This window comes from Oncorhynchus tshawytscha, linkage group LG12 (genome assembly GCF_018296145.1).
Source record: "Oncorhynchus tshawytscha isolate Ot180627B linkage group LG12, Otsh_v2.0, whole genome shotgun sequence".
NCBI classification, from domain to species: Eukaryota; Metazoa; Chordata; class Actinopteri; order Salmoniformes; family Salmonidae; genus Oncorhynchus; species Oncorhynchus tshawytscha.
The window spans coordinates 48,623,315-48,646,094 of record NC_056440.1 but is presented as its reverse complement, the minus strand read 5'-3'; the positions used below and the strand labels follow the sequence as shown (position 1 = coordinate 48,646,094).

General features: G+C 33.8%; 1 protein-coding gene across 1 annotated transcript in view; it reads left to right on the top strand.

The window, feature by feature from the left end:
- si:ch211-266g18.10 (titin) overlaps nt 1-22,780 on the top strand; it is a 156,254-nt gene that overhangs the window by 79,685 nt on the left and 53,789 nt on the right. Inside the window, exons 23-80 of the mRNA XM_042330732.1 lie at nt 2,803-2,850; nt 3,230-3,274; nt 3,409-3,438; nt 3,559-3,606; nt 4,602-4,649; nt 4,820-4,867; nt 4,959-5,006; nt 5,254-5,298; nt 5,591-5,638; nt 6,115-6,162; nt 6,311-6,358; nt 6,745-6,789; nt 6,902-6,970; nt 7,094-7,141; nt 7,618-7,665; nt 7,850-7,897; nt 8,068-8,115; nt 8,502-8,546; nt 8,659-8,727; nt 8,849-8,896; nt 9,372-9,419; nt 9,605-9,652; nt 9,819-9,866; nt 9,956-10,003; nt 10,252-10,296; nt 10,600-10,647; nt 11,124-11,171; nt 11,356-11,403; nt 11,573-11,620; nt 12,006-12,050; nt 12,163-12,231; nt 12,353-12,400; nt 12,877-12,924; nt 13,109-13,156; nt 13,328-13,375; nt 13,763-13,807; nt 13,920-13,988; nt 14,110-14,157; nt 14,634-14,681; nt 14,866-14,913; nt 15,083-15,130; nt 15,516-15,560; nt 15,673-15,741; nt 15,863-15,910; nt 16,387-16,434; nt 16,619-16,666; nt 16,838-16,885; nt 17,272-17,316; nt 17,429-17,497; nt 17,619-17,666; nt 18,143-18,190; nt 18,375-18,422; nt 18,594-18,641; nt 18,732-18,779; nt 19,029-19,073; nt 19,374-19,421; nt 19,910-20,002; nt 20,139-20,186. Coding sequence (XP_042186666.1) covers nt 2,803-2,850; nt 3,230-3,274; nt 3,409-3,438; nt 3,559-3,606; nt 4,602-4,649; nt 4,820-4,867; nt 4,959-5,006; nt 5,254-5,298; nt 5,591-5,638; nt 6,115-6,162; nt 6,311-6,358; nt 6,745-6,789; nt 6,902-6,970; nt 7,094-7,141; nt 7,618-7,665; nt 7,850-7,897; nt 8,068-8,115; nt 8,502-8,546; nt 8,659-8,727; nt 8,849-8,896; nt 9,372-9,419; nt 9,605-9,652; nt 9,819-9,866; nt 9,956-10,003; nt 10,252-10,296; nt 10,600-10,647; nt 11,124-11,171; nt 11,356-11,403; nt 11,573-11,620; nt 12,006-12,050; nt 12,163-12,231; nt 12,353-12,400; nt 12,877-12,924; nt 13,109-13,156; nt 13,328-13,375; nt 13,763-13,807; nt 13,920-13,988; nt 14,110-14,157; nt 14,634-14,681; nt 14,866-14,913; nt 15,083-15,130; nt 15,516-15,560; nt 15,673-15,741; nt 15,863-15,910; nt 16,387-16,434; nt 16,619-16,666; nt 16,838-16,885; nt 17,272-17,316; nt 17,429-17,497; nt 17,619-17,666; nt 18,143-18,190; nt 18,375-18,422; nt 18,594-18,641; nt 18,732-18,779; nt 19,029-19,073; nt 19,374-19,421; nt 19,910-20,002; nt 20,139-20,186 — 2,907 coding nt within the window. The remainder of the gene's footprint in view (nt 1-2,802; nt 2,851-3,229; nt 3,275-3,408; nt 3,439-3,558; nt 3,607-4,601; nt 4,650-4,819; nt 4,868-4,958; nt 5,007-5,253; nt 5,299-5,590; nt 5,639-6,114; nt 6,163-6,310; nt 6,359-6,744; nt 6,790-6,901; nt 6,971-7,093; nt 7,142-7,617; nt 7,666-7,849; nt 7,898-8,067; nt 8,116-8,501; nt 8,547-8,658; nt 8,728-8,848; nt 8,897-9,371; nt 9,420-9,604; nt 9,653-9,818; nt 9,867-9,955; nt 10,004-10,251; nt 10,297-10,599; nt 10,648-11,123; nt 11,172-11,355; nt 11,404-11,572; nt 11,621-12,005; nt 12,051-12,162; nt 12,232-12,352; nt 12,401-12,876; nt 12,925-13,108; nt 13,157-13,327; nt 13,376-13,762; nt 13,808-13,919; nt 13,989-14,109; nt 14,158-14,633; nt 14,682-14,865; nt 14,914-15,082; nt 15,131-15,515; nt 15,561-15,672; nt 15,742-15,862; nt 15,911-16,386; nt 16,435-16,618; nt 16,667-16,837; nt 16,886-17,271; nt 17,317-17,428; nt 17,498-17,618; nt 17,667-18,142; nt 18,191-18,374; nt 18,423-18,593; nt 18,642-18,731; nt 18,780-19,028; nt 19,074-19,373; nt 19,422-19,909; nt 20,003-20,138; nt 20,187-22,780) is intronic.

The following is a 22,780-nucleotide window of genomic DNA, read 5'->3' as shown; positions in this document are numbered from 1 at the left end:
TTTAGAACCTTGTTTCAGGCTTCGACTGTGAAGGGGGTGCGAATAAGAGCTGTTTGAGTCAGGTGTCTGGCAGAATGCCATGAGCTCAATCTCGCGCGTGGCCATGAGCACGAGCTCTGTTCCTTTTCCATTCTAAAGACAAAGGAATTGTCCGGGTTGGAATATTATTGAAGATTTATGATAAAAACATCCTAAAGATTGATTCTATACATTGTTTGACATGTTTCTACGAACTGTAATGGAACTGTTGTCTAAACTAAGTGCCTGCGCCTTGTGAATTTGGATTTGTGAACTAAACGCGCAAACAAAAAGGAGGTATATGGACATAAATGATGGACTTCATCGAACGAAACAAACATTGTGGAACTGGGATTCCTGGGAGTGCATTCCGATGAAGATCATCAAAGGTAAGTTAATATTTATAATACTATTTCTGACTTCTGTTGACTCCACAACATGGCAGGTTTCTGTATGGCTTGTTTTGGTCTCTGAGCGCTGTACTCTGATTATTGCATGGTGTGCTTTTTCCGTGAAGCTTTTTTGAAATCTGACACAGCGGTTGCATTAAGGAGAAGTATATCTTTAATTCCATGTGTAACACTTGTATTTTCATCAACATTTATGATGAGTATTTCTGTAAATTGTGATGTGGCTCTCTGCAAAATCACCAGATGTTTTGGAAGCAAAACATTACTGAACGTAATGCGCCAATGTAAACTGAGATTTTTGGATATAAATATGAACTTTATCGAACAAAACATACATGTATTGTGTAACATGAAGTCTCTATGAGTGTCATCTAATGAAGATAATCAAAGGTTAGTGATTTATTTTATCTCTATTTCTGCTTTTTGTGACTCCTCTCTTTGGCTGGAAAAATGGCTGTGTTTTTCTGTGACTAGGTGCTGACCTAACAAAATCATATGGTGTGCTTTCGCTGTAAAGCTTTTTTGAAATCAGACACTGTGGTGTGGCTATTTTTTGCAATCAAAAAATGTTGTTCTGGTTTCGACACCAAGAAAAAGCCAAAGCAGCTTCATCAAAGAAAGGTATGAATAACTTTTTTTCTTTAGACTTAAAAAAACAACATGATTCGTATCATAAATAGATGTCTGCCACAGAGTGTACTTTATCTCTCTCAACCAATTACTCAGTATGGGTTTGATTGAATTGTAGTCTGAACCTTTGCTGCGTATCAAATCAAATTTGATTTGTTACAAGCTGTAGACCTTACACTTACAAGCCCTTTAACCAAGAATGCAGTTTTAAGAAAAAAAGTGTTAAAGTATTTACCAAAATAAACTGAAATAAATCAAATAAAAAATACAAATAACAAAGAAGAAAAATAGAAAAACAACAGATAATTAAGGAGCAGAAATAAAATATCAGTAGCGAGGCTATATACAGGGGGTACCGGTACAGAGTCTATGTGCGCGGGCATAGGTTAGTCGAGATAATTGAGGTAATATGATGATGTAGGTAGAGGTAAAGTGACTATGCATCGGTAAAAAACAGAGTAGCAACAGCATAAAAATGGGGGTGGGGGGGAAACAAATAGTATATTTGATTAGCTGTGAAGGAGTCTTATGGCTTGGGGGTAGAAGCTGTTAAGAAGCCTTTTGGACCTAGACGTTCCACTTCGGTACTGCTTGCCGTGTGGTAGCAGAGAGAAAAGTCTATGACTTGGGTGGAGTATTTGTCAGTTTTATGTGAAGACACTTGCCAGTTGGTCAGCGCATCCTCGGCGTACACATCCTGGTAATCCGTCTGGTCTTGCGGCCTTGTTAATGTTAACCGATTTAAAGGTCTTTCTCACATCGGCTACGTAGAGCATGATCACACAGTTGTCCGGAACAGCTGATGCTCTCCTGCATGCTTCCGTGTTGCTTACCTCGAAGTGAGCATAGAAGTAATTTAGCTCGTCTGGTAGGCTCGTGAAACTGGGCAGCTCTGGGCTGTGCATCCCTTTCTAGTCCGTAACAGTTTTCAAGCCCTGCCACATCCGACGAGCGTCGGAGCCGGTGTTGTACGATTCAATCTTAGTCCTGTATTGATGCGTTTGCCTGTTTGATGGTTCAAAACAGGTTTTCTTATAAGTGTTAGAGTCCCGCTCCTTGAAAGTGGCAGCTGTACCCTTTTGCTCAGTGTGGATGTTGCCTGTAATCCATGGCTTCTGTTTGGGGTATGTACATTCGGTCACTGTGGTGATGACGTCATCGATGCACCTTTTGATGAAGCCAATGACTGATGTGGTGCACTCCTCAACATCATCGGAAGAATCCCTGAACATATTCCAGTCTTTGCTAGCAAAATGTTCTGTAGCTTAGCATCTGTGTCATCTGACCACATCCTTATTGAGTGAGTCAATGGTACTTCCTGCTTTAGTTTTTGCTTGTAAGCAGGAATCAGGAAGACAGAGTTATGGTCAGATTTGCCAAATGGAGGGCAAGAGAGAGCTTTCTACACGTCTCTGTGTGTGAAGTAAAGGTGGTCTAGAGTTTTTTCACTCTGGTTGCTCATGTATCATTCTGGTAGAAATGAAGTAAAACGGATTTAAGTTTCCCTGTGCATTTAAGTCCCCGGCCAGTAGGAGCGCCGCCTGTGGATGGGCATTTTCATGTTTGCATACTGCCTTTTACACCTTGTTGAGTGCTGTCTTAGTGACAGCATTGGTTTGTGGTGGTAAATAGACAAAAAAAACAAAAAAACAAGAAAGAACAATTGGTTAGGAGCCCGTAAAATGGCAGCCATCTCCTCCGTCACCATCGTTCATATATGATGTTACTGTTCCTGTTTAATTAGAGCCCAAGGAAACTAAGGGACAAGCCAAACCAGAACCTGCAAAAAAAGGTACAGATAGGATGTTTTTTTCTTGTATCGAATGTATAATGATGTAATTCTTGAGATTGATGTTGTGTCTTGTCCAATGATTGTTTTAGAATCTGAAGATCCCAAAGAAAAAACCAATGCAGCTACACATCAAAGAAAGGTTCAAAGTAGTCTTTGTGAACAATGAACCCTTTTTAAAACTACTGAGCCAAGCCAACCTACAGTATACTGGGATGGCCTAGTCAACCATAGTTTCTGGAACAGTGCTGGAAAGAACATTGTGAAAATAAAATATCAGAACGAGCACAGTACAGTTTGTCTTGGCCCTATAGTCTGAATCAGGTAAGACTGTTTTGTATGATAGAAGGTATACTTCATGAAATATGTTTTTCTGATTTAGATGCTGAAACAAAAGAAAAGGGCAAACTAGCTCCAGAAAAGAAAGGTAACAAATTATTTTTTAATAGTTAATTTTCCATTTATTCAAATAATAAGTAGGCAGGCCTATTGGTCGGGTTTTATGTAATTTATAAAACATTCTATCAAGATCTTATTGTAATGACTGTACTTTTTCCAAAGGGAAAGCTAAACCAACTCCTGCAAATGAAGGTAACAGAATTAATTGACTTCACAACTAAAATTATATTAAAGACAGTACATAAATCATAGAGAAAAATGGTTGTCTTGCTTTATTCATAAAGAAACACATTTATGATGTATTTGATTCAGATGTTGCAGTTATTAAAGAAAAGGTGAAATCAGCACCTGCAAAGAAAGGTAAGAATGTTTTTAAATCTGTGGTTAATATGTCATTTGATAGGATAAGAGCACAAGCAAGACCCAGATGCAGAGACGGGAGGCAGATTGTTCGAGTCGCTGATATTTATTATAATCCAAGTGGCAGGCAAGAAAATAGTTGTGGACAGGCAAAAGATCATAACAAGGTCAGGGTCCAGGACTTAGAGTGGCAGGCAGGCTCGAAGTCAGGGCAGCAGTATGGTCAGGCAGGCGGGTTCAGAGTCAAGGCAGGCAAGGGTCAAAACCTGGGAGGACAAGCAAAACACAGAGTAAAAAGCAGGAGCACGGCATAACACGCTGGTTGACTTGACAAAACAAGACGAACTGGCATAGACAGACAGAAAACACAGGTATCAATACACAGGGGATAACGGGGAAGATGGGTAACACTTAGAGATGGTGGAGACAAGCACAAGGACAGGTGAAACAGATCAGGGTGTGACAGATAAAGCTTGATAGAGGCTGAATGTCTCAAAGAAGTAGATCCTGCAAAGCAGCATTCAAGTGTTTTTACAATTATTGTTCCCTTGAATTATCACATGCTTGTATTATAAAGTGAGTTTCAATTTTTTTAAATGGCCCATTCACGTTGCATTTAGATGCTGTTTCCGAAGACAAGCCATTTTTGTGTTTATTTTTACTCATGCACTGCATATTTTGTGCTTGTTTCAGTATTGATAATGTGTTTTAAATTCAATAGAGGCAGAACATATCGATGAAAAGACAAAATACAACATTTAACCAGCCCTTGTAAATTAAGTTAATTATTATTTTCAAATGTTTAGCTTTTCACTTTGACAAATATAAATTTAGTTAGGAATTTAAAAAAATGTTGTTCAAGTTTTTAAAGAAAATCACTATTTTTACTTAGAAGCTGAATTTACCAAATAAGAAGACCAAACCAGCTCTTGCAAAGAAAGAAAGAAATTGCCCAATTCTTGAGATTAATTGTGTGTCTTTGATGATTGTTTTAGAAGCTGAAGTTCACAAAGAAAATGCCAAAGCAGCTTCCTCAAAGAAAGGTATGTATAACTTTTTTCTTTAGACTTGAAACAAAAACATTAGTCTTCCTATAAATAAAGGTCTGCCACAGAGTGTGCTTCATTTCGCTCTCAACCAATTATTCAGTATGGGTTTGAATCAATTGCAATTTGAACCATTGCTGTATATGTTATCATTCTTGTTTGATTAGAGTCCAAGGAAACTAAGGAACAAGCCAAACCAGAACCTACAATAAAAGGTACAGATAGGATATTTGTTTTCTGGCTTCAAAATGTATAATGGCCCAATTCTTGAGATTCATGTTGTGTCTTGTCCAATGATTGTTTTAGACAGTGAAGTTCCCAAAGAACAAACCAAAGCAGCTACATCAAAGAAAGGTGCAAATTATTCTTTGTGTACCACAGAACCCGTTTTCACATTACTGAGCCAAGCAACCTACAGTATACTGGGATGGCATAGTTATGCATCAAACGAAGCTGCTCTAATTGTGCTGGAAAGGACAATGTGAAAAGAAAATATCTAAACGAGCACAGTTCAGTTTGGCTTGGCCCTATAGTCTGAATCAGGTAAGACTGTTTTGTATGATAGAATGTATACTTCATGAAATATGTTTTTCTGATGTAGATGCTGAAGCAAAAGAAAAGGCCAATTTGGCTCCAGAAAAGAAAGGTAAGAAATTATTTTTTAATTGTTAATTTTCCATAATAAGTAGGCAGCCTATGTGTCCATTTAATGCTATTTATAAAAGATAACTGAATATCTTATTGTAAGGACTGTTGTATGTGAGCTTAGAAGCTGAAGTTTCCAAAGAAAGAGCCAAAGCAACTCCTATAAATAAAGGTTACAGAATGTATTGTTTTTTTCCACAGCCAAAATAGTATTACAGACAGTACTTAATCTCAGATAAACATTTATCTTGCTATTTTCATAGAGAAACACAATTATGTTGCTTTTGATTCAGATGATGCAGTTATTAAAGAAAAGGTCAAATCAGCCCCTGCAAAGAAAGGTAAGAATGTGGTTAGTATGTAATTAGGAATTTGTTATAATATTTGTTTGCATTGTGTTGTATTTATTTAAATTCACAGCATATTTTTTGTTACTTTCATTGTTTATAAATGTTTATAATCTCTTCCAAATTTGACAAATCTAAATTCAGAGTTAGCAATTGAAAATGCACTCACTACTGTAAATAGTTCTGGATAAGAGTGTCTGTTAAATGACAAAAATTGTAAATGTAAAATAAATATTGAGGTGAACAGACAGCCATAACAAATTATTTAATTTAAATGTAAATATGTATTTTCTCTTTGCACACAAATGTTATTTTGCAATAATGTGTATTGTTTGATAAGCAGTATATTACATTTAACAACATATGTATTCTGTACAATAATTTAGTGTATAATATATATCAGATTATACAATAATCCAATTAAATAATCATATATACTGCATGTATGTTTGTATCAATATTTGACATAGATGCTGCAGTTATTAAAGAAAAGGTGAAATCAGCCCCTGCAAAGAAAGGTAAAAATGTTTTCAAATCTGTGGTTAATATGTAATTTGATAGTGCTTGATAGATGCTGAAAGTCACTATTTTACTGAGAAGCTGAATTTAGCAGTGAGGAGACCAAACCAGCTCTTGCTGTATATGTTATCATTCTTGTTTGATTAGAGTCCAAGGAAACTAAGGAACAAGCCAAACCAGAGCCTTCAAAAGAAGGTACAGATAGGATATTTTTTCTGGCTTCAAAATGTATAATGGTGTAATTCTTGAGATTCATGTTGTGTCTTGTCCAATGCTAGTTTTAGACAGTGAAGTTCCCAAAGAACAAACCAAAGCAGCTACATCAAAGAAAGGTGCAAAGTATTCTTTGTGTACCACAGATCCCGTTTTCGCATTACTGAGCCAAGCCAGCCTACAGTATACTGGGCTGGCCTAGATACTCATCAACCATAGCTGCTGGAATTGTGCTGGAAAGGACAATGTGAAAAGAAAATATCTAAACGAGCAAAGTTCAGTTTGGCTTGGCCCGATAATCTGAATCAGATAAACCTGTGTTGTATGACAGAAGGTCCAGTTTATTAAATCATTTTTCTCTGATTTAGATGCTGAAGCAAAAGAAAAGGCCAAATTAGCTCCAGAAAAGAAAGGTATGAAATTATTTTTGAATTGTTAATTTTCCACTTATTCAAATAATAATTAGGCAGCCTATGTGTCCATTTTATGCTATTTATAAAACATTCAATAAGTTATTATTGTAAGGACTGTTGTACGTGAACTTAGAAGCTGAAGTTTCCAAAGAAAAAGCCAAAGTAACTCCTTCAAATGAAGGTAACAGAATGTATTGATTTTTAACACCAACAATATAATATTATAAACAGTACATAATCTCAGAGATTTTTTAAAATCCTGCTATATTCATAGAGAAACACAATTATGTTGCTTTTGATTCAGATGATGCGGTTATTAAAGAAAAGGTCAAATCAGCCCCTGCAAAGAAAGGTAAGAATGTGGTTAGTATGTAATTAGGAATTTGTTATAATATTTGTTTGCATTGTGTTGTATTTATTTAAATTCACGGCATATTTTTTGTTACTTTCATTGTTTATAAATGTCTATAATCTCTTCCAAATTTGACAAATCTAAATTCAGAGTTAGCAATTGAAAATGCACTCACTACTGTAAATAGTTCTGGATAAGAGTGTCTGTTAAATGACAAAAATTGTAAATGTAAAATAAATATTGAGGTGAACAGACAGCCATAACAAATTATTTAATTTAAATGTAAATATGTATTTTCTCTTTGCACACAAATGTTATTTTGCAATAATGTGTATTGTTTGATAAGCAGTATATTACATTTAACAACATATGTATTCTGTACAATAATTTAGTGTATAATATATATCAGATTATACAATAATCCAATTAAATAATCATATATACTGCATGTATGTTTGTATCAATATTTGACATAGATGCTGCAGTTATTAAAGAAAAGGTGAAATCAGCCCCTGCAAAGAAAGGTAAAAATGTTTTCAAATCTGTGGTTAATATGTAATTTGATAGTGCTTGATAGAGGCTGAAAGTCACTATTTTACTGAGAAGCTGAATTTAGCAGTGAGGAGACCAAACCAGCTCTTGCAAAGAAATAATGAAATGGCCCAATTCTTTAGATTAATTTTGTGTCTTCTCCAATGAATGTTTTAGAAGCTGAAATTCACAAAGAAAACGCCAAAGCAGTTTCATCAAAGAAAGGTATGGATAACTTTTTCTTTAGACTTGAAACAAAAAACGCTAGTCTTACTCTAAATAGATGTCTGCCACAGAGTGTGCTTCATTTCTCTCTCAACCAAATACTCAGTATGGGTTTGAATCAATTGCAGTTTGAACCTTTGCTGTATATGTTATCATTCTTGTTTGATTAGAGTCCAAGGAAACTAAGGAACAAGCCAAACCAGAGCCTTCAAAAGAAGGTACAGATAGGATATTTTTTTCTGGCTTCAAAATGTATAATGGCGTAATTCTTGAGATTCATGTTGTGTCTTGTCCAATGCTAGTTTTAGACAGTGAAGTTTCCAAAGAACAGACCAAAGCAGCTACATCAAAGAAAGGTGCAAAGTATTCTTTGTGTACCACAGATCCCGTTTTCGCAATACTGAGCCAAGCCAGCCTACAGTATACTGGGCTGGCCTAGATACTCATCAACCATAGCTGCTGGAATTGTGTTGGAAAGGACAATGTAAAAAGAAAATATCTAAACGAGCAAAGTTCAGTTTGGCTTGGCCCGATAATCTGAATCAGATAAACCTGTGTTGTATGACAGAAGGTCCAGTTTATTAAATCATTTTCTCTGATTTAGATGCTGAAGCAAAAGAAAAGGCCAAATTAGCTCCAGAAAAGAAAGGTATGAAATTATTTTTGAATTGTTAATTTTCCACTTATTCAAATAATAATTAGGCAGCCTATGTGTCCATTTTATGCTATTTATAAAACATTCAATAAGTTATTATTGTAAGGACTGTTGTACGTGAACTTAGAAGCTGAAGTTTCCAAAGAAAAAGCCAAAGTAACTCCTTCAAATGAAGTTAACAGAATGTATTGATTTTTAACACCACCAATATAATATTACAGACAGTACATAATCTCAGAGATTTTTTAATCCTGCTATATTCATAGAGAAACACAATTATGTTGCTTTTGATTCAGATGCTGCAGTTATTAAAGAAAAGGTCAAATCAGCCCCTGCAAAGAAAGGTAAGAATGTGGTTAGTATGTAATTAGGAATTTGTTATAATATTTGTTTGCATTGTGTTGTATTTATTTAAATTCACGGCATATTTTTGTTACTTTCATTGTTTATAAATGTCTATAATCTCTTCCAAATTTGACAAATCTAAATTCAGAGTTAGCAATTGAAAATGCACTCACTACTGTAAATAGTTCTGGATAAGAGTGTCTGTTAAATGACAAAAATTGTAAATGTAAAATAAATATTGAGGTGAACAGACAGCCATAACAAATTATTTAATTTAAATGTAAATATGTATTTTCTCTTTGCACACAAATGTTATTTTGCAATAATGTGTATTGTTTGATAAGCAGTATATTACATTTAACAACATATGTATTCTGTACAATAATTTAGTGTATAATATATATCAGATTATACAATAATCCAATTAAATAATCATATATACTGCATGTATGTTTGTATCAATATTTGACATAGATGCTGCAGTTATTAAAGAAAAGGTGAAATCAGCCCCTGCAAAGAAAGGTAAAAATGTTTTCAAATCTGTGGTTAATATGTAATTTGATAGTGCTTGATAGAGGCTGAAAGTCACTATTTTACTGAGAAGCTGAATTTAGCAGTGAGGAGACCAAACCAGCTCTTGCAAAGAAATAATGAAATGGCCCAATTCTTTAGATTAATTTTTGTGTCTTCTCCAATGAATGTTTTAGAAGCTGAAATTCACAAAGAAAACGCCAAAGCAGTTTCATCAAAGAAAGGTATGGATAACTTTTTTCTTTAGACTTGAAACAAAAAACGCTAGTCTTAGATAGATGTCTGCCACAGAGTGTGCTTCATTTCTCTCTCAACCAAATACTCAGTATGGGTTTGAATCAATTGCAGTTTGAACCTTTGCTGTATATGTTATCATTCTTGTTTGATTAGAGTCCAAGGAAACTAAGGAACAAGCCAAACCAGAGCCTTCAAAAGAAGGTACAGATAGGATATTTTTTTCTGGCTTCAAAATGTATAATGGTGTAATTTTGAGATTCATGTTGTGTCTTGTCCAATGCTAGTTTTAGACAGTGAAGTTCCCAAAGAACAGACCAAAGCAGCTACATCAAAGAAAGGTGCAAAGTATTCTTTGTGTACCACAGATCCCGTTTTCGCATTACTGAGCCAAGCCAGCCTACAGTATACTGGGCTGGCCTAGATACTCATCAACCATAGCTGCTGGAATTGTGCTGGAAAGGACAATGTAAAAAGAAAATATCTAAACGAGCAAAGTTCAGTTTGGCTTGGCCCGATAATCTGAATCAGATAAACCTGTGTTGTATGACAGAAGGTCCAGTTTATTAAATCATTTTCTCTGATTTAGATGCTGAAGCAAAAGAAAAGGCCAAATTAGCTCCAGAAAAGAAAGGTATGAAATTATTTTTGAATTGTTAATTTTCCACTTATTCAAATAATAATTAGGCAGCCTATGTGTCCATTTTATGCTATTTATAAAACATTCAATAAGTTATTATTGTAAGGACTGTTGTACGTGAACTTAGAAGCTGAAGTTTCCAAAGAAAAAGCCAAAGTAACTCCTTCAAATGAAGTTAACAGAATGTATTGATTTTTAACACCACCAATATAATATTACAGACAGTACATAATCTCAGAGATTTTTTTTATCCTGCTATATTCATAGAGAAACACAATTATGTTGCTTTTGATTCAGATGCTGCAGTTATTAAAGAAAAGGTCATATCAGCCCCTGCAAAGAAAGGTAAGAATGTGGTTAGTATGTAATTAGGAATTTGTTATAATATTTGTTTGCATTGTGTTGTATTTATTTAAATTCACGGCATATTTTTTGTTACTTTCATTGTTTATAAATGTCTATAATCTCTTCCAAATTTGACAAATCTAAATTCAGAGTTAGCAATTGAAAATGCACTCACTACTGTAAATAGTTCTGGATAAGAGTGTCTGTTAAATGACAAAAATTGTAAATGTAAAATAAATATTGAGGTGAACAGACAGCCATAACAAATTATTTAATTTAAATGTAAATATGTATTTTCTCTTTGCACACAAATGTTATTTTGCAATAATGTGTATTGTTTGATAAGCAGTATATTACATTTAACAACATATGTATTCTGTACAATAATTTAGTGTATAATATATATCAGATTATACAATAATCCAATTAAATAATCATATATACTGCATGTATGTTTGTATCAATATTTGACATAGATGCTGCAGTTATTAAAGAAAAGGTGAAATCAGCCCCTGCAAAGAAAGGTAAAAATGTTTTCAAATCTGTGGTTAATATGTAATTTGATAGTGCTTGATAGAGGCTGAAAGTCACTATTTTACTGAGAAGCTGAATTTAGCAGTGAGGAGACCAAACCAGCTCTTGCAAAGAAATAATGAAATGGCCCAATTCTTTAGATTAATTTTGTGTCTTCTCCAATGAATGTTTTAGAAGCTGAAATTCACAAAGAAAACGCCAAAGCAGTTTCATCAAAGAAAGGTATGGATAACTTTTTCTTTAGACTTGAAACAAAAAACGCTAGTCTTCTCTAAATAGATGTCTGCCACAGAGTGTGCTTCATTTCTCTCTCAACCAAATACTCAGTATGGGTTTGAATCAATTGCAGTTTGAACCTTTGCTGTATATGTTATCATTCTTGTTTGATTAGAGTCCAAGGAAACTAAGGAACAAGCCAAACCAGAGCCTTCAAAAGAAGGTACAGATAGGATATTTTTCTGGCTTCAAAATGTATAATGGTGTAATTCTTGAGATTCATGTTGTGTCTTGTCCAATGCTAGTTTTAGACAGTGAAGTTCCCAAAGAACAAACCAAAGCAGCTACATCAAAGAAAGGTGCAAAGTATTCTTTGTGTACCACAGATCCCGTTTTCGCATTACTGAGCCAAGCCAGCCTACAGTATACTGGGCTGGCCTAGATACTCATCAACCATAGCTGCTGGAATTGTGCTGGAAAGGACAATGTGAAAAGAAAATATCTAAACGAGCAAAGTTCAGTTTGGCTTGGCCCGATAATCTGAATCAGATAAACCTGTGTTGTATGACAGAAGGTCCAGTTTATTAAATCATTTTTCTCTGATTTAGATGCTGAAGCAAAAGAAAAGGCCAAATTAGCTCCAGAAAAGAAAGGTATGAAATTATTTTTGAATTGTTAATTTTCCACTTATTCAAATAATAATTAGGCAGCCTATGTGTCCATTTTATGCTATTTATAAAACATTCAATAAGTTATTATTGTAAGGACTGTTGTACGTGAACTTAGAAGCTGAAGTTTCCAAAGAAAAAGCCAAAGTAACTCCTTCAAATGAAGGTAACAGAATGTATTGATTTTTAACACCAACAATATAATATTACAGACAGTACATAATCTCAGAGATTTTTTAATCCTGCTATATTCATAGAGAAACACAATTATGTTGCTTTTGATTCAGATGCTGCAGTTATTAAAGAAAAGGTCAAATCAGCCCCTGCAAAGAAAGGTAAGAATGTGGTTAGTATGTAATTAGGAATTTGTTATAATATTTGTTTGCATTGTGTTGTATTTATTTAAATTCACGGCATATTTTTTGTTACTTTCATTGTTTATAAATGTTTATAATCTCTTCCAAATTTGACAAATCTAAATTCAGAGTTAGCAATTGAAAATGCACTCACTACTGTAAATAGTTCTGGATAAGAGTGTCTGTTAAATGACAAAAATTGTAAATGTAAAATAAATATTGAGGTGAACAGACAGCCATAACAAATTATTTAATTTAAATGTAAATATGTATTTTCTCTTTGCACACAAATGTTATTTTGCAATAATGTGTATTGTTTGATAAGCAGTATATTACATTTAACAACATATGTATTCTGTACAATAATTTAGTGTATAATATATATCAGATTATACAATAATCCAATTAAATAATCATATATACTGCATGTATGTTTGTATCAATATTTGACATAGATGCTGCAGTTATTAAAGAAAAGGTGAAATCAGCCCCTGCAAAGAAAGGTAAAAATGTTTTCAAATCTGTGGTTAATATGTAATTTGATAGTGCTTGATAGAGGCTGAAAGTCACTATTTTACTGAGAAGCTGAATTTAGCAGTGAGGAGACCAAACCAGCTCTTGCAAAGAAATAATGAAATGGCCCAATTCTTTAGATTAATTTTGTGTCTTCTCCAATGAATGTTTTAGAAGCTGAAATTCACAAAGAAAACGCCAAAGCAGTTTCATCAAAGAAAGGTATGGATAACTTTTTTCTTTAGACTTGAAACAAAAAACGCTAGTCTTACTCTAAATAGATGTCTGCCACAGAGTGTGCTTCATTTCTCTCTCAACCAAATACTCAGTATGGGTTTGAATCAATTGCAGTTTGAACCTTTGCTGTATATGTTATCATTCTTGTTTGATTAGAGTCCAAGGAAACTAAGGAACAAGCCAAACCAGAGCCTTCAAAAGAAGGTACAGATAGGATATTTTTTTCTGGCTTCAAAATGTATAATGGCGTAATTCTTGAGATTCATGTTGTGTCTTGTCCAATGCTAGTTTTAGACAGTGAAGTTTCCAAAGAACAGACCAAAGCAGCTACATCAAAGAAAGGTGCAAAGTATTCTTTGTGTACCACAGATCCCGTTTTCGCAATACTGAGCCAAGCCAGCCTACAGTATACTGGGCTGGCCTAGATACTCATCAACCATAGCTGCTGGAATTGTGTTGGAAAGGACAATGTAAAAAGAAAATATCTAAACGAGCAAAGTTCAGTTTGGCTTGGCCCGATAATCTGAATCAGATAAACCTGTGTTGTATGACAGAAGGTCCAGTTTATTAAATCATTTTTCTCTGATTTAGATGCTGAAGCAAAAGAAAAGGCCAAATTAGCTCCAGAAAAGAAAGGTATGAAATTATTTTTGAATTGTTAATTTTCCACTTATTCAAATAATAATTAGGCAGCCTATGTGTCCATTTTATGCTATTTATAAAACATTCAATAAGTTATTATTGTAAGGACTGTTGTACGTGAACTTAGAAGCTGAAGTTTCCAAAGAAAAAGCCAAAGTAACTCCTTCAAATGAAGTTAACAGAATGTATTGATTTTTAACACCACCAATATAATATTACAGACAGTACATAATCTCAGAGATTTTTTAATCCTGCTATATTCATAGAGAAACACAATTATGTTGCTTTTGATTCAGATGCTGCAGTTATTAAAGAAAAGGTCAAATCAGCCCCTGCAAAGAAAGGTAAGAATGTGGTTAGTATGTAATTAGGAATTTGTTATAATATTTGTTTGCATTGTGTTGTATTTATTTAAATTCACGGCATATTTTTTGTTACTTTCATTGTTTATAAATGTCTATAATCTCTTCCAAATTTGACAAATCTAAATTCAGAGTTAGCAATTGAAAATGCACTCACTACTGTAAATAGTTCTGGATAAGAGTGTCTGTTAAATGACAAAAATTGTAAATGTAAAATAAATATTGAGGTGAACAGACAGCCATAACAAATTATTTAATTTAAATGTAAATATGTATTTTCTCTTTGCACACAAATGTTATTTTGCAATAATGTGTATTGTTTGATAAGCAGTATATTACATTTAACAACATATGTATTCTGTACAATAATTTAGTGTATAATATATATCAGATTATACAATAATCCAATTAAATAATCATATATACTGCATGTATGTTTGTATCAATATTTGACATAGATGCTGCAGTTATTAAAGAAAAGGTGAAATCAGCCCCTGCAAAGAAAGGTAAAAATGTTTTCAAATCTGTGGTTAATATGTAATTTGATAGTGCTTGATAGAGGCTGAAAGTCACTATTTTACTGAGAAGCTGAATTTAGCAGTGAGGAGACCAAACCAGCTCTTGCAAAGAAATAATGAAATGGCCCAATTCTTTAGATTAATTTTGTGTCTTCTCCAATGAATGTTTTAGAAGCTGAAATTCACAAAGAAAACGCCAAAGCAGTTTCATCAAAGAAAGGTATGGATAACTTTTTTCTTTAGACTTGAAACAAAAAACGCTAGTCTTCTTAAATAGATGTCTGCCACAGAGTGTGCTTCATTTCTCTCTCAACCAAATACTCAGTATGGGTTTGAATCAATTGCAGTTTGAACCTTTGCTGTATATGTTATCATTCTTGTTTGATTAGAGTCCAAGGAAACTAAGGAACAAGCCAAACCAGAGCCTTCAAAAGAAGGTACAGATAGGATATTTTTTCTGGCTTCAAAATGTATAATGGTGTAATTCTTGAGATTCATGTTGTGTCTTGTCCAATGCTAGTTTTAGACAGTGAAGTTCCCAAAGAACAAACCAAAGCAGCTACATCAAAGAAAGGTGCAAAGTATTCTTTGTGTACCACAGATCCGTTTTCGCATTACTGAGCCAAGCCAGCTTACAGTATACTGGGCTGGCCTAGATACTCATCAACCATAGCTGCTGGAATTGTGCTGGAAAGGACAATGTGAAAAGAAAATATCTAAACGAGCAAAGTTCAGTTTGGCTTGGCCCGATAATCTGAATCAGATAAACCTGTGTTGTATGACAGAAGGTCCAGTTTATTAAATCATTTTTCTCTGATTTAGATGCTGAAGCAAAAGAAAAGGCCAAATTAGCTCCAGAAAAGAAAGGTATGAAATTATTTTTGAATTGTTAATTTTCCACTTATTCAAATAATAATTAGGCAGCCTATGTGTCCATTTTATGCTATTTATAAAACATTCAATAAGTTATTATTGTAAGGACTGTTGTACGTGAACTTAGAAGCTGAAGTTTCCAAAGAAAAAGCCAAAGTAACTCCTTCAAATGAAGATAACAGAATGTATTGATTTTTAACACCAACAATATAATATTACAAACAGTACATCATCTCAGATTTTTTTTAATCCTGCTATATTCATAGAGAAACACAATTATGTTGCTTTTGATTCAGATGCTGCAGTTATTAAAGAAAAGGTCAAATCAGCCCCTGCAAAGAAAGGTAAGAATGTGGTTAGTATGTAATTAGGAATTTGTTATAATATTTGTTTGCATTGTGTTGTATTTATTTAAATTCACGGCATATTTTTTGTTACTTTCATTGTTTATAAATATTTATAATCTCTTCCAAATTTGACAAATCTAAATTCAGAGTTAGCAATTGAAAATGCACTCACTACTGTAAATAGTTCTGGATAAGAGTGTCTGTTAAATGACAAAAATTGTAAATGTAAAATAAATATTGTGGTGAACAGACAGCCATAACAAATTATTTAATTTAAATGTAAATATGTATTTTCTCTTTGCACACAAATGTTATTTTGCAATAATGTGTATTGTTTGATAAGCAGTATATTACATTTAACAACATATGTATTCTGTACAATAATTTAGTGTATAATATATATCAGATTATACAATAATCCAATTAAATAATCATATATACTGCATGTATGTTTGTATCAATATTTGACATAGATGCTGCAGTTATTAAAGAAAAGGTGAAATCAGCCCCTGCAAAGAAAGGTACAAATGTTTTCAAATCTGTGGTTAATATGTAATTTGATAGTGCTTGATAGAGGCTGAAAGTCACTATTTTACTGAGAAGCTGAATTTAGCAGTGAGGAGACCAAACCAGCTCTTGCAAAGAAATAATGAAATGGCCCAATTCTTTAGATTAATTTTGTGTCTTCTCCAATGAATGTTTTAGAAGCTGAAATTCACAAAGAAAACGCCAAAGCAGTTTCATCAAAGAAAGGTATGGATAACTTTTTTCTTTAGACTTGAAACAAAAAACGCTAGTCTTACTCTAAATAGATGTCTGCCACAGAGTGTGCTTCATTTCTCTCTCAACCAAATACTCAGTATGGGTTTGAATCAATTGCAGTTTGAACCTTTGCTGTATATGTTATCATTCTTGTTTGATTAGAGTCCAAGGAAACTAAGGAACAAGCCAAACCAGAGCCTTCAAAAGAAGGTACAGATAGGATATTTTTTCTGGCTTCAAAATGTATAATGGTGTAATTCTTGAGATTCATGTTGTGTCTTGTCCAATGCTAGTTTTAGACAGTGAAGTTCCCAAAGAACAAACCAAAGCAGCTACATCAAAGAAAGGTGCAAAGTATTCTTTGTGTACCACAGATCCCGTTTTCGCATTACTGAGCCAAGCCAGCTTACAGTATACTGGGCTGGCCTAGATACTCATCAACCATAGCTGCTGGAATTGTGCTGGAAAGGACAATGTGAAAAGAAAATATCTAAACGAGCAAAGTTCAGTTTGGCTTGGCCCGATAATCTGAATCAGATAAACCTGTGTTGTATGACAGAAGGTCCAGTTTATTAAATCATTTTTCTCTGATTTAGATGCTGAAGCAAAAGAAAAGGCCAAATTAGCTCCAGAAAAGAAAGGTATGAAATTATTTTTGAATTGTTAATTTTCCACTTATTCAAATAATAATTAGGCAGCCTATGTGTCCATTTTATGCTATTTATAAAACATTCAATAAGTTATTATTGTAAGGACTGTTGTACGTGAACTTAGAAGCTGAAGTTTCCAAAGAAAAAGCCAAAGTAACTCCTTCAAATGAAGATAACAGAATGTATTGATTTTTAACACCAACAATATAATATTACAAACAGTACATCATCTCAGATTTTTTTTAATCCTGCTATATTCATAGAGAAACACAATTATGTTGCTTTTGATTCAGATGCTGCAGTTATTAAAGAAAAGGTCAAATCAGCCCCTGCAAAGAAAGGTAAGAATGTGGTTAGTATGTAATTAGGAATTTGTTATAATATTTGTTTGCATTGTGTTGTATTTATTTAAATTCACGGCATATTTTTTGTTACTTTCATTGTTTATAAATATTTATAATCTCTTCCAAATTTGACAAATCTAAATTCAGAGTTAGCAATTGAAAATGCACTCACTACTGTAAATAGTTCTGGATAAGAGTGTCTGTTAAATGACAAAAATTGTAAATGTAAAATAAATATTGAGGTGAACAGACAGCCATAACAAATTATTTAATTTAAATGTAAATATGTATTTTCTCTTTGCACACAAATGTTATTTTGCAATAATGTGTATTGTTTGATAAGCAGTATATTACATTTAACAACATATGTATTCTGTACAATAATTTAGTGTATAATATATATCAGATTATACAATAATCCAATTAAATAATCATATATACTGCATGTATGTTTGTATCAATATTTGACATAGATGCTGCAGTTATTAAAGAAAAGGTGAAATCAGCCCCTGCAAAGAAAGGTACAAATGTTTTCAAATCTGTGGTTAATATGTAATTTGATAGTGCTTGATAGAGGCTGAAAGTCACTATTTTACTGAGAAGCTGAATTTAGCAGTGAGGAGACCAAACCAGCTCTTGCAAAGAAATAATGAAATGGCCCAATTCTTTAGATTAATTTTGTGTCTTCTCCAATGAATGTTTTAGAAGCTGAAATTCACAAAGAAAACGCCAAAGCAGTTTCATCAAAGAAAGGTATGGATAACTTTTTTCTTTAGACTTGAAACAAAAAACGCTAGTCTTACTCTAAATAGATGTCTGCCACAGAGTGTGCTTCATTTCTCTCTCAACCAAATACTCAGTATGGGTTTGAATCAATTGCAGTTTGAACCTTTGCTGTATATGTTATCATTCTTGTTTGATTAGAGTCCAAGGAAACTAAGGAACAAGCCAAACCAGAGCCTTCAAAAGAAGGTACAGATAGGATATTTTTTTCTGGCTTCAAAATGTATAATGGCGTAATTCTTGAGATTCATGTTGTGTCTTGTCCAATGCTTGTTTTAGACAGTGAAGTTCCCAAAGAACAGACCAAAGCAGCTACATCAAAGAAAGGTGCAAAGTATTCTTTGTGTACCACAGATCCCGTTTTCGCATTACTGAGCCAAGCCAGCCTACAGTATACTGGGCTGGCCTAGATACTCATCAACCATAGCTGCTGGAATTGTGCTGGAAAGGACAATGTGAAAAGAAAATATCTAAACGGGCAAAGTTCAGTTTGGCTTGGCCCGATAATCTGAATCAGATAAGCCTGTGTTGTATGACAGAAGGTCCAGTTTATTAAATCATTTTTCTCTGATTTAGATGCTGAAGCAAAAGAAAAGGCCAAATTAGCTCCAGAAAAGAAAGGTATGAAATTATTTTTGAATTGTTAATTTTCCACTTATTCAAATAATAAGTAGGCAGCCTCTGTGTCCATTTTATGCTATGTATAAAACATTCAATAAGTTATTATTGTAAGGAATGTTGTACGTGTACTTAGAAGCTGAAGTTTCCAAAGAAAAAGCCAAAGTCCTTCAAATGAAGGTTACAGAATGTATTGATTTTTAACAGCACCAATATAATATTACAGACAGTACATAATCTCAGAGAAAAAAAAATATCCTGCTATATTCATAGAGAAACACAATTATGTTGCTTTTGATTCAGATGCTGCAGTTATTAAAGAAAAGGTCAAATCAGCCCCTGCAAAGAAAGGTAAGAATGTGGTTAGTATGTAATTAGGAATTTGTTATAATATTTGTTTGCATTGTGTTGTATTTATTTAAATTCACGGCATATTTTTTGTTACTTTCATTGTTTATAAATGTTTATAATCTCTTCCAAATTTGACAAATCTAAATTCAGAGTTAGCAATTGAAAATGCACTCACTACTGTAAATAGTTCTGGATAAGAGTGTCTGTTAAATGACAAAAATTGTAAATGTAATATAAATATTGAGGTGAACAGACAGCCATAACAAATTATTTAATTTAAATGTAAATATGTATTTTCTCTTTGCACACGAATGTTATATTGCAATAATGTTTGTTTCTTGTTAGTGCATGCTTGAGAAGCAGTATATTACATTTAAGAACATGCGTACACTATAGAATAATTTATTGTATTTTAAATATCAGATTATACAATACTCCAATTGAATAATCTTATACTGCATGTATGTCCTTATCAAAATATGAAATAGATGCTGATGTTGTTAAAGAAAAGACGAGACCAGTTCCTGCAAAGAAAGTGAAAACTGTAAAAGATGAGACAAAACCAGCACCAGCTAAGAAAGGTATTGAAGCAATGTTTTTTAAATTGGTTTTACATCTAAAATACAGTATGTATTTCCTATGAATTAGTACATTTGTGCTATTATGCTTTAATTTGACCTGCCAGTCTTTCAACTTAAATGTTTTTATTTTATTCAGAGGCTGAAGTTGGCAAAGAAAAGTCCAAACCAACACCTGCAAAGAAAGGTACTGGTGAATTACAGTACTTCACTACAGTAGTTTTTAGACTGAGTAGAACAGGGTGGTCAAAGATATGGCCTGGTTCCTGTGAAATCATCCTGTGCAACCAATGTATTTTTTAAATGTAAGTATTATATTCTTCCTAATATTTAAAAATCATCTAAACATGTTATTTCTGTAGAAAGAGCTGGATTCAGCTACTAAGGCTAAATTAACCTCTTGATGCTACCCATCCCGGATCCGGGATCGTGACTACGGCTCAAGCTCATTAGCATAACGCAAAATGTGAAAAAATATTCTTAGACATATTTAACCTCCACACCTACACAAGTCCAATAGCTCAAATGAAAGATAAACACCTTGTTCATCTACCCAGCAAGTCAGATTTCTAAAATGTTTTACGGCAGAAAACATAGCACACATTTATATTAGACCACCACCGAAACAAAATGCAAGCGGCGGCCATTTTGTCCCAGAAAATATAAAATTTAAAAGTAGGATTAAAAAATAAATAATTCACTAACCTTTTGAAAATCTTCATCAGATGACAGTAATATTACATGTTACACAGTACATTTTTTTTTTTTCAATAATATGCCATTAATATCCATAAATCTCTGTTTACAATGACGACATTTCAAAAAATGCTACTCAAAATGTCCGGAGAAATTATGATAGCTCGGACAGATAACGTCAGATAACAAGCAATAAACATGACTAAATATACATGTTCTACATATAGTTACAAAGATACACTTCTTCTTAATACAACCGCTGTGTTACATTTATTTTTAACGTTACAGAATTCGTTCACTAGTCTATGCTATGAGTCGGCGCTCAGATATTAGCAGTGTCTCCTCTACGTTTGGAGTCCACAGAAACCCAAAATAACCACATAAATATTCCCTTAACAAATTATTTAATTTAAATGTAAATATGTACCTTTGATGTTCTTCGATCAGAAGACGTAGAAGGAGTCATACTTACCCAATACATCGTTTGGTTTCAAGTTGTGCGTCTTTGTATTAGCATATGCTAACAGCTTCAGCTGAAATGCACCCAAAATAACTTCTGCTCCTTCTGGTCCCGCACTCTTGCGCAATCAAACTTCAAAATTACATATTATATGTCGACTAAACTGGTCAAACTAAGTGCAGAATCGAGCAAAATGATGTTTTTATCATGTAAAACAATGATAATCGCAAACAAACGAACAGGCTTCAACTGGTGTCTATTGGAAAAGAACGTTCTCCAAATCACCGCGCGCAATAGAGTGCATGTATGTGAGAGTGAACCGGGCATTTTCGCCCGCCAAAGGATGAGGGAGCGCGAAATTCAAACAATGAACGTGCCAATTGAAAGCAGACATCGCGCTGAACAAATACATACTGTTCCCAGATCGGTAGCTGCCTGGGAAGGGTGGGGGCGATGACGTCAAAGTTGACCCAACTTTTCTCTTGACAAGAGAGAGTTTGGGAGAAAGGCTGCCCTGAGAGTTCTGCTTTACATACAGACATAATTTAAACGGTTTTAGAAACTTTAGAGTGTTTTCTATTCAATAATTATTATTATATGCATATATTATCAATTTTGGAAAAAATATTTTCAGTTTACTATGGGCACGCACTTCCTCCAAAGGGGGCAGTATTCAGCCATAAGCTCAAGAGGTTAACGAATTAAGTGACCTCTAAAGGTAATTGGTTGGACTAGATCATATTTTGGGGCTTCATAGCAAAGAGGGTGGATACATATGCATGCACCACTTTCCCGTTTTTTTTATTTTTTAACTTCACCAAATTTTGACTATTTTGTATATGTCCATTACTTGAAATCCAAATGAACATCCATTTAAATTACAGGTTGTAATGAAACAAATTAGGAAAAACACCAATGGGAATGAATAATTTTGCAAGGCACTGTATATCTCTCTTGACATGAGCTGCTTTTGTTTTCTCTTTTGAACATTCAGGTTCTGATACTTGAGAATGGAGGACAAGAATAATGTTAGACAATATGTGCCAGTTTGATGTCTCTAGTACACTTGGGGTTGTTTAGTTAAAGAAAAAAATATCAAAAGCTTTTGGCGTTCACCAAAAGGCATGTGGGAGACAAACATATGAAAGAAGGTATTCTGGTCAGATGAGAATAAAATGTAGCTTTTTGGCCGTCAAGGAAAACGTTATGTCTGGCACAAACCCAAAACCTCTCATCATCCCTAGAGCATCATCCCCACAGTAAAGCGTGGTGGCAGCAGCATGCTATGGGGATGTTTTTCATCGTCAGGGCTGGGAAACTGTTCAGAATTGAAAGAATGATGGATGGTGGTAAATACAGGGAAATTCTTGAGGGAAACCTGTTTCAGTCTCCCAGAGATTTGAGACTGGGATGGAGGTCCACCTTCCAGCAGGACAATGACTCTACGCATACTACTAAAGCATCACTTGAGTGGTTTAAGGGGAACCATTTAAATGTCTTAGAATGGCCTAGTCAAAGCCTAGACCTCAATCCAATTGAGAATCTGTGGTATGACTTAAACATTGCTGTACACCAGCAAAATCCATCCAACTTGAAGGAGCAGGAGTTGTTTTGCCTTGAATCAT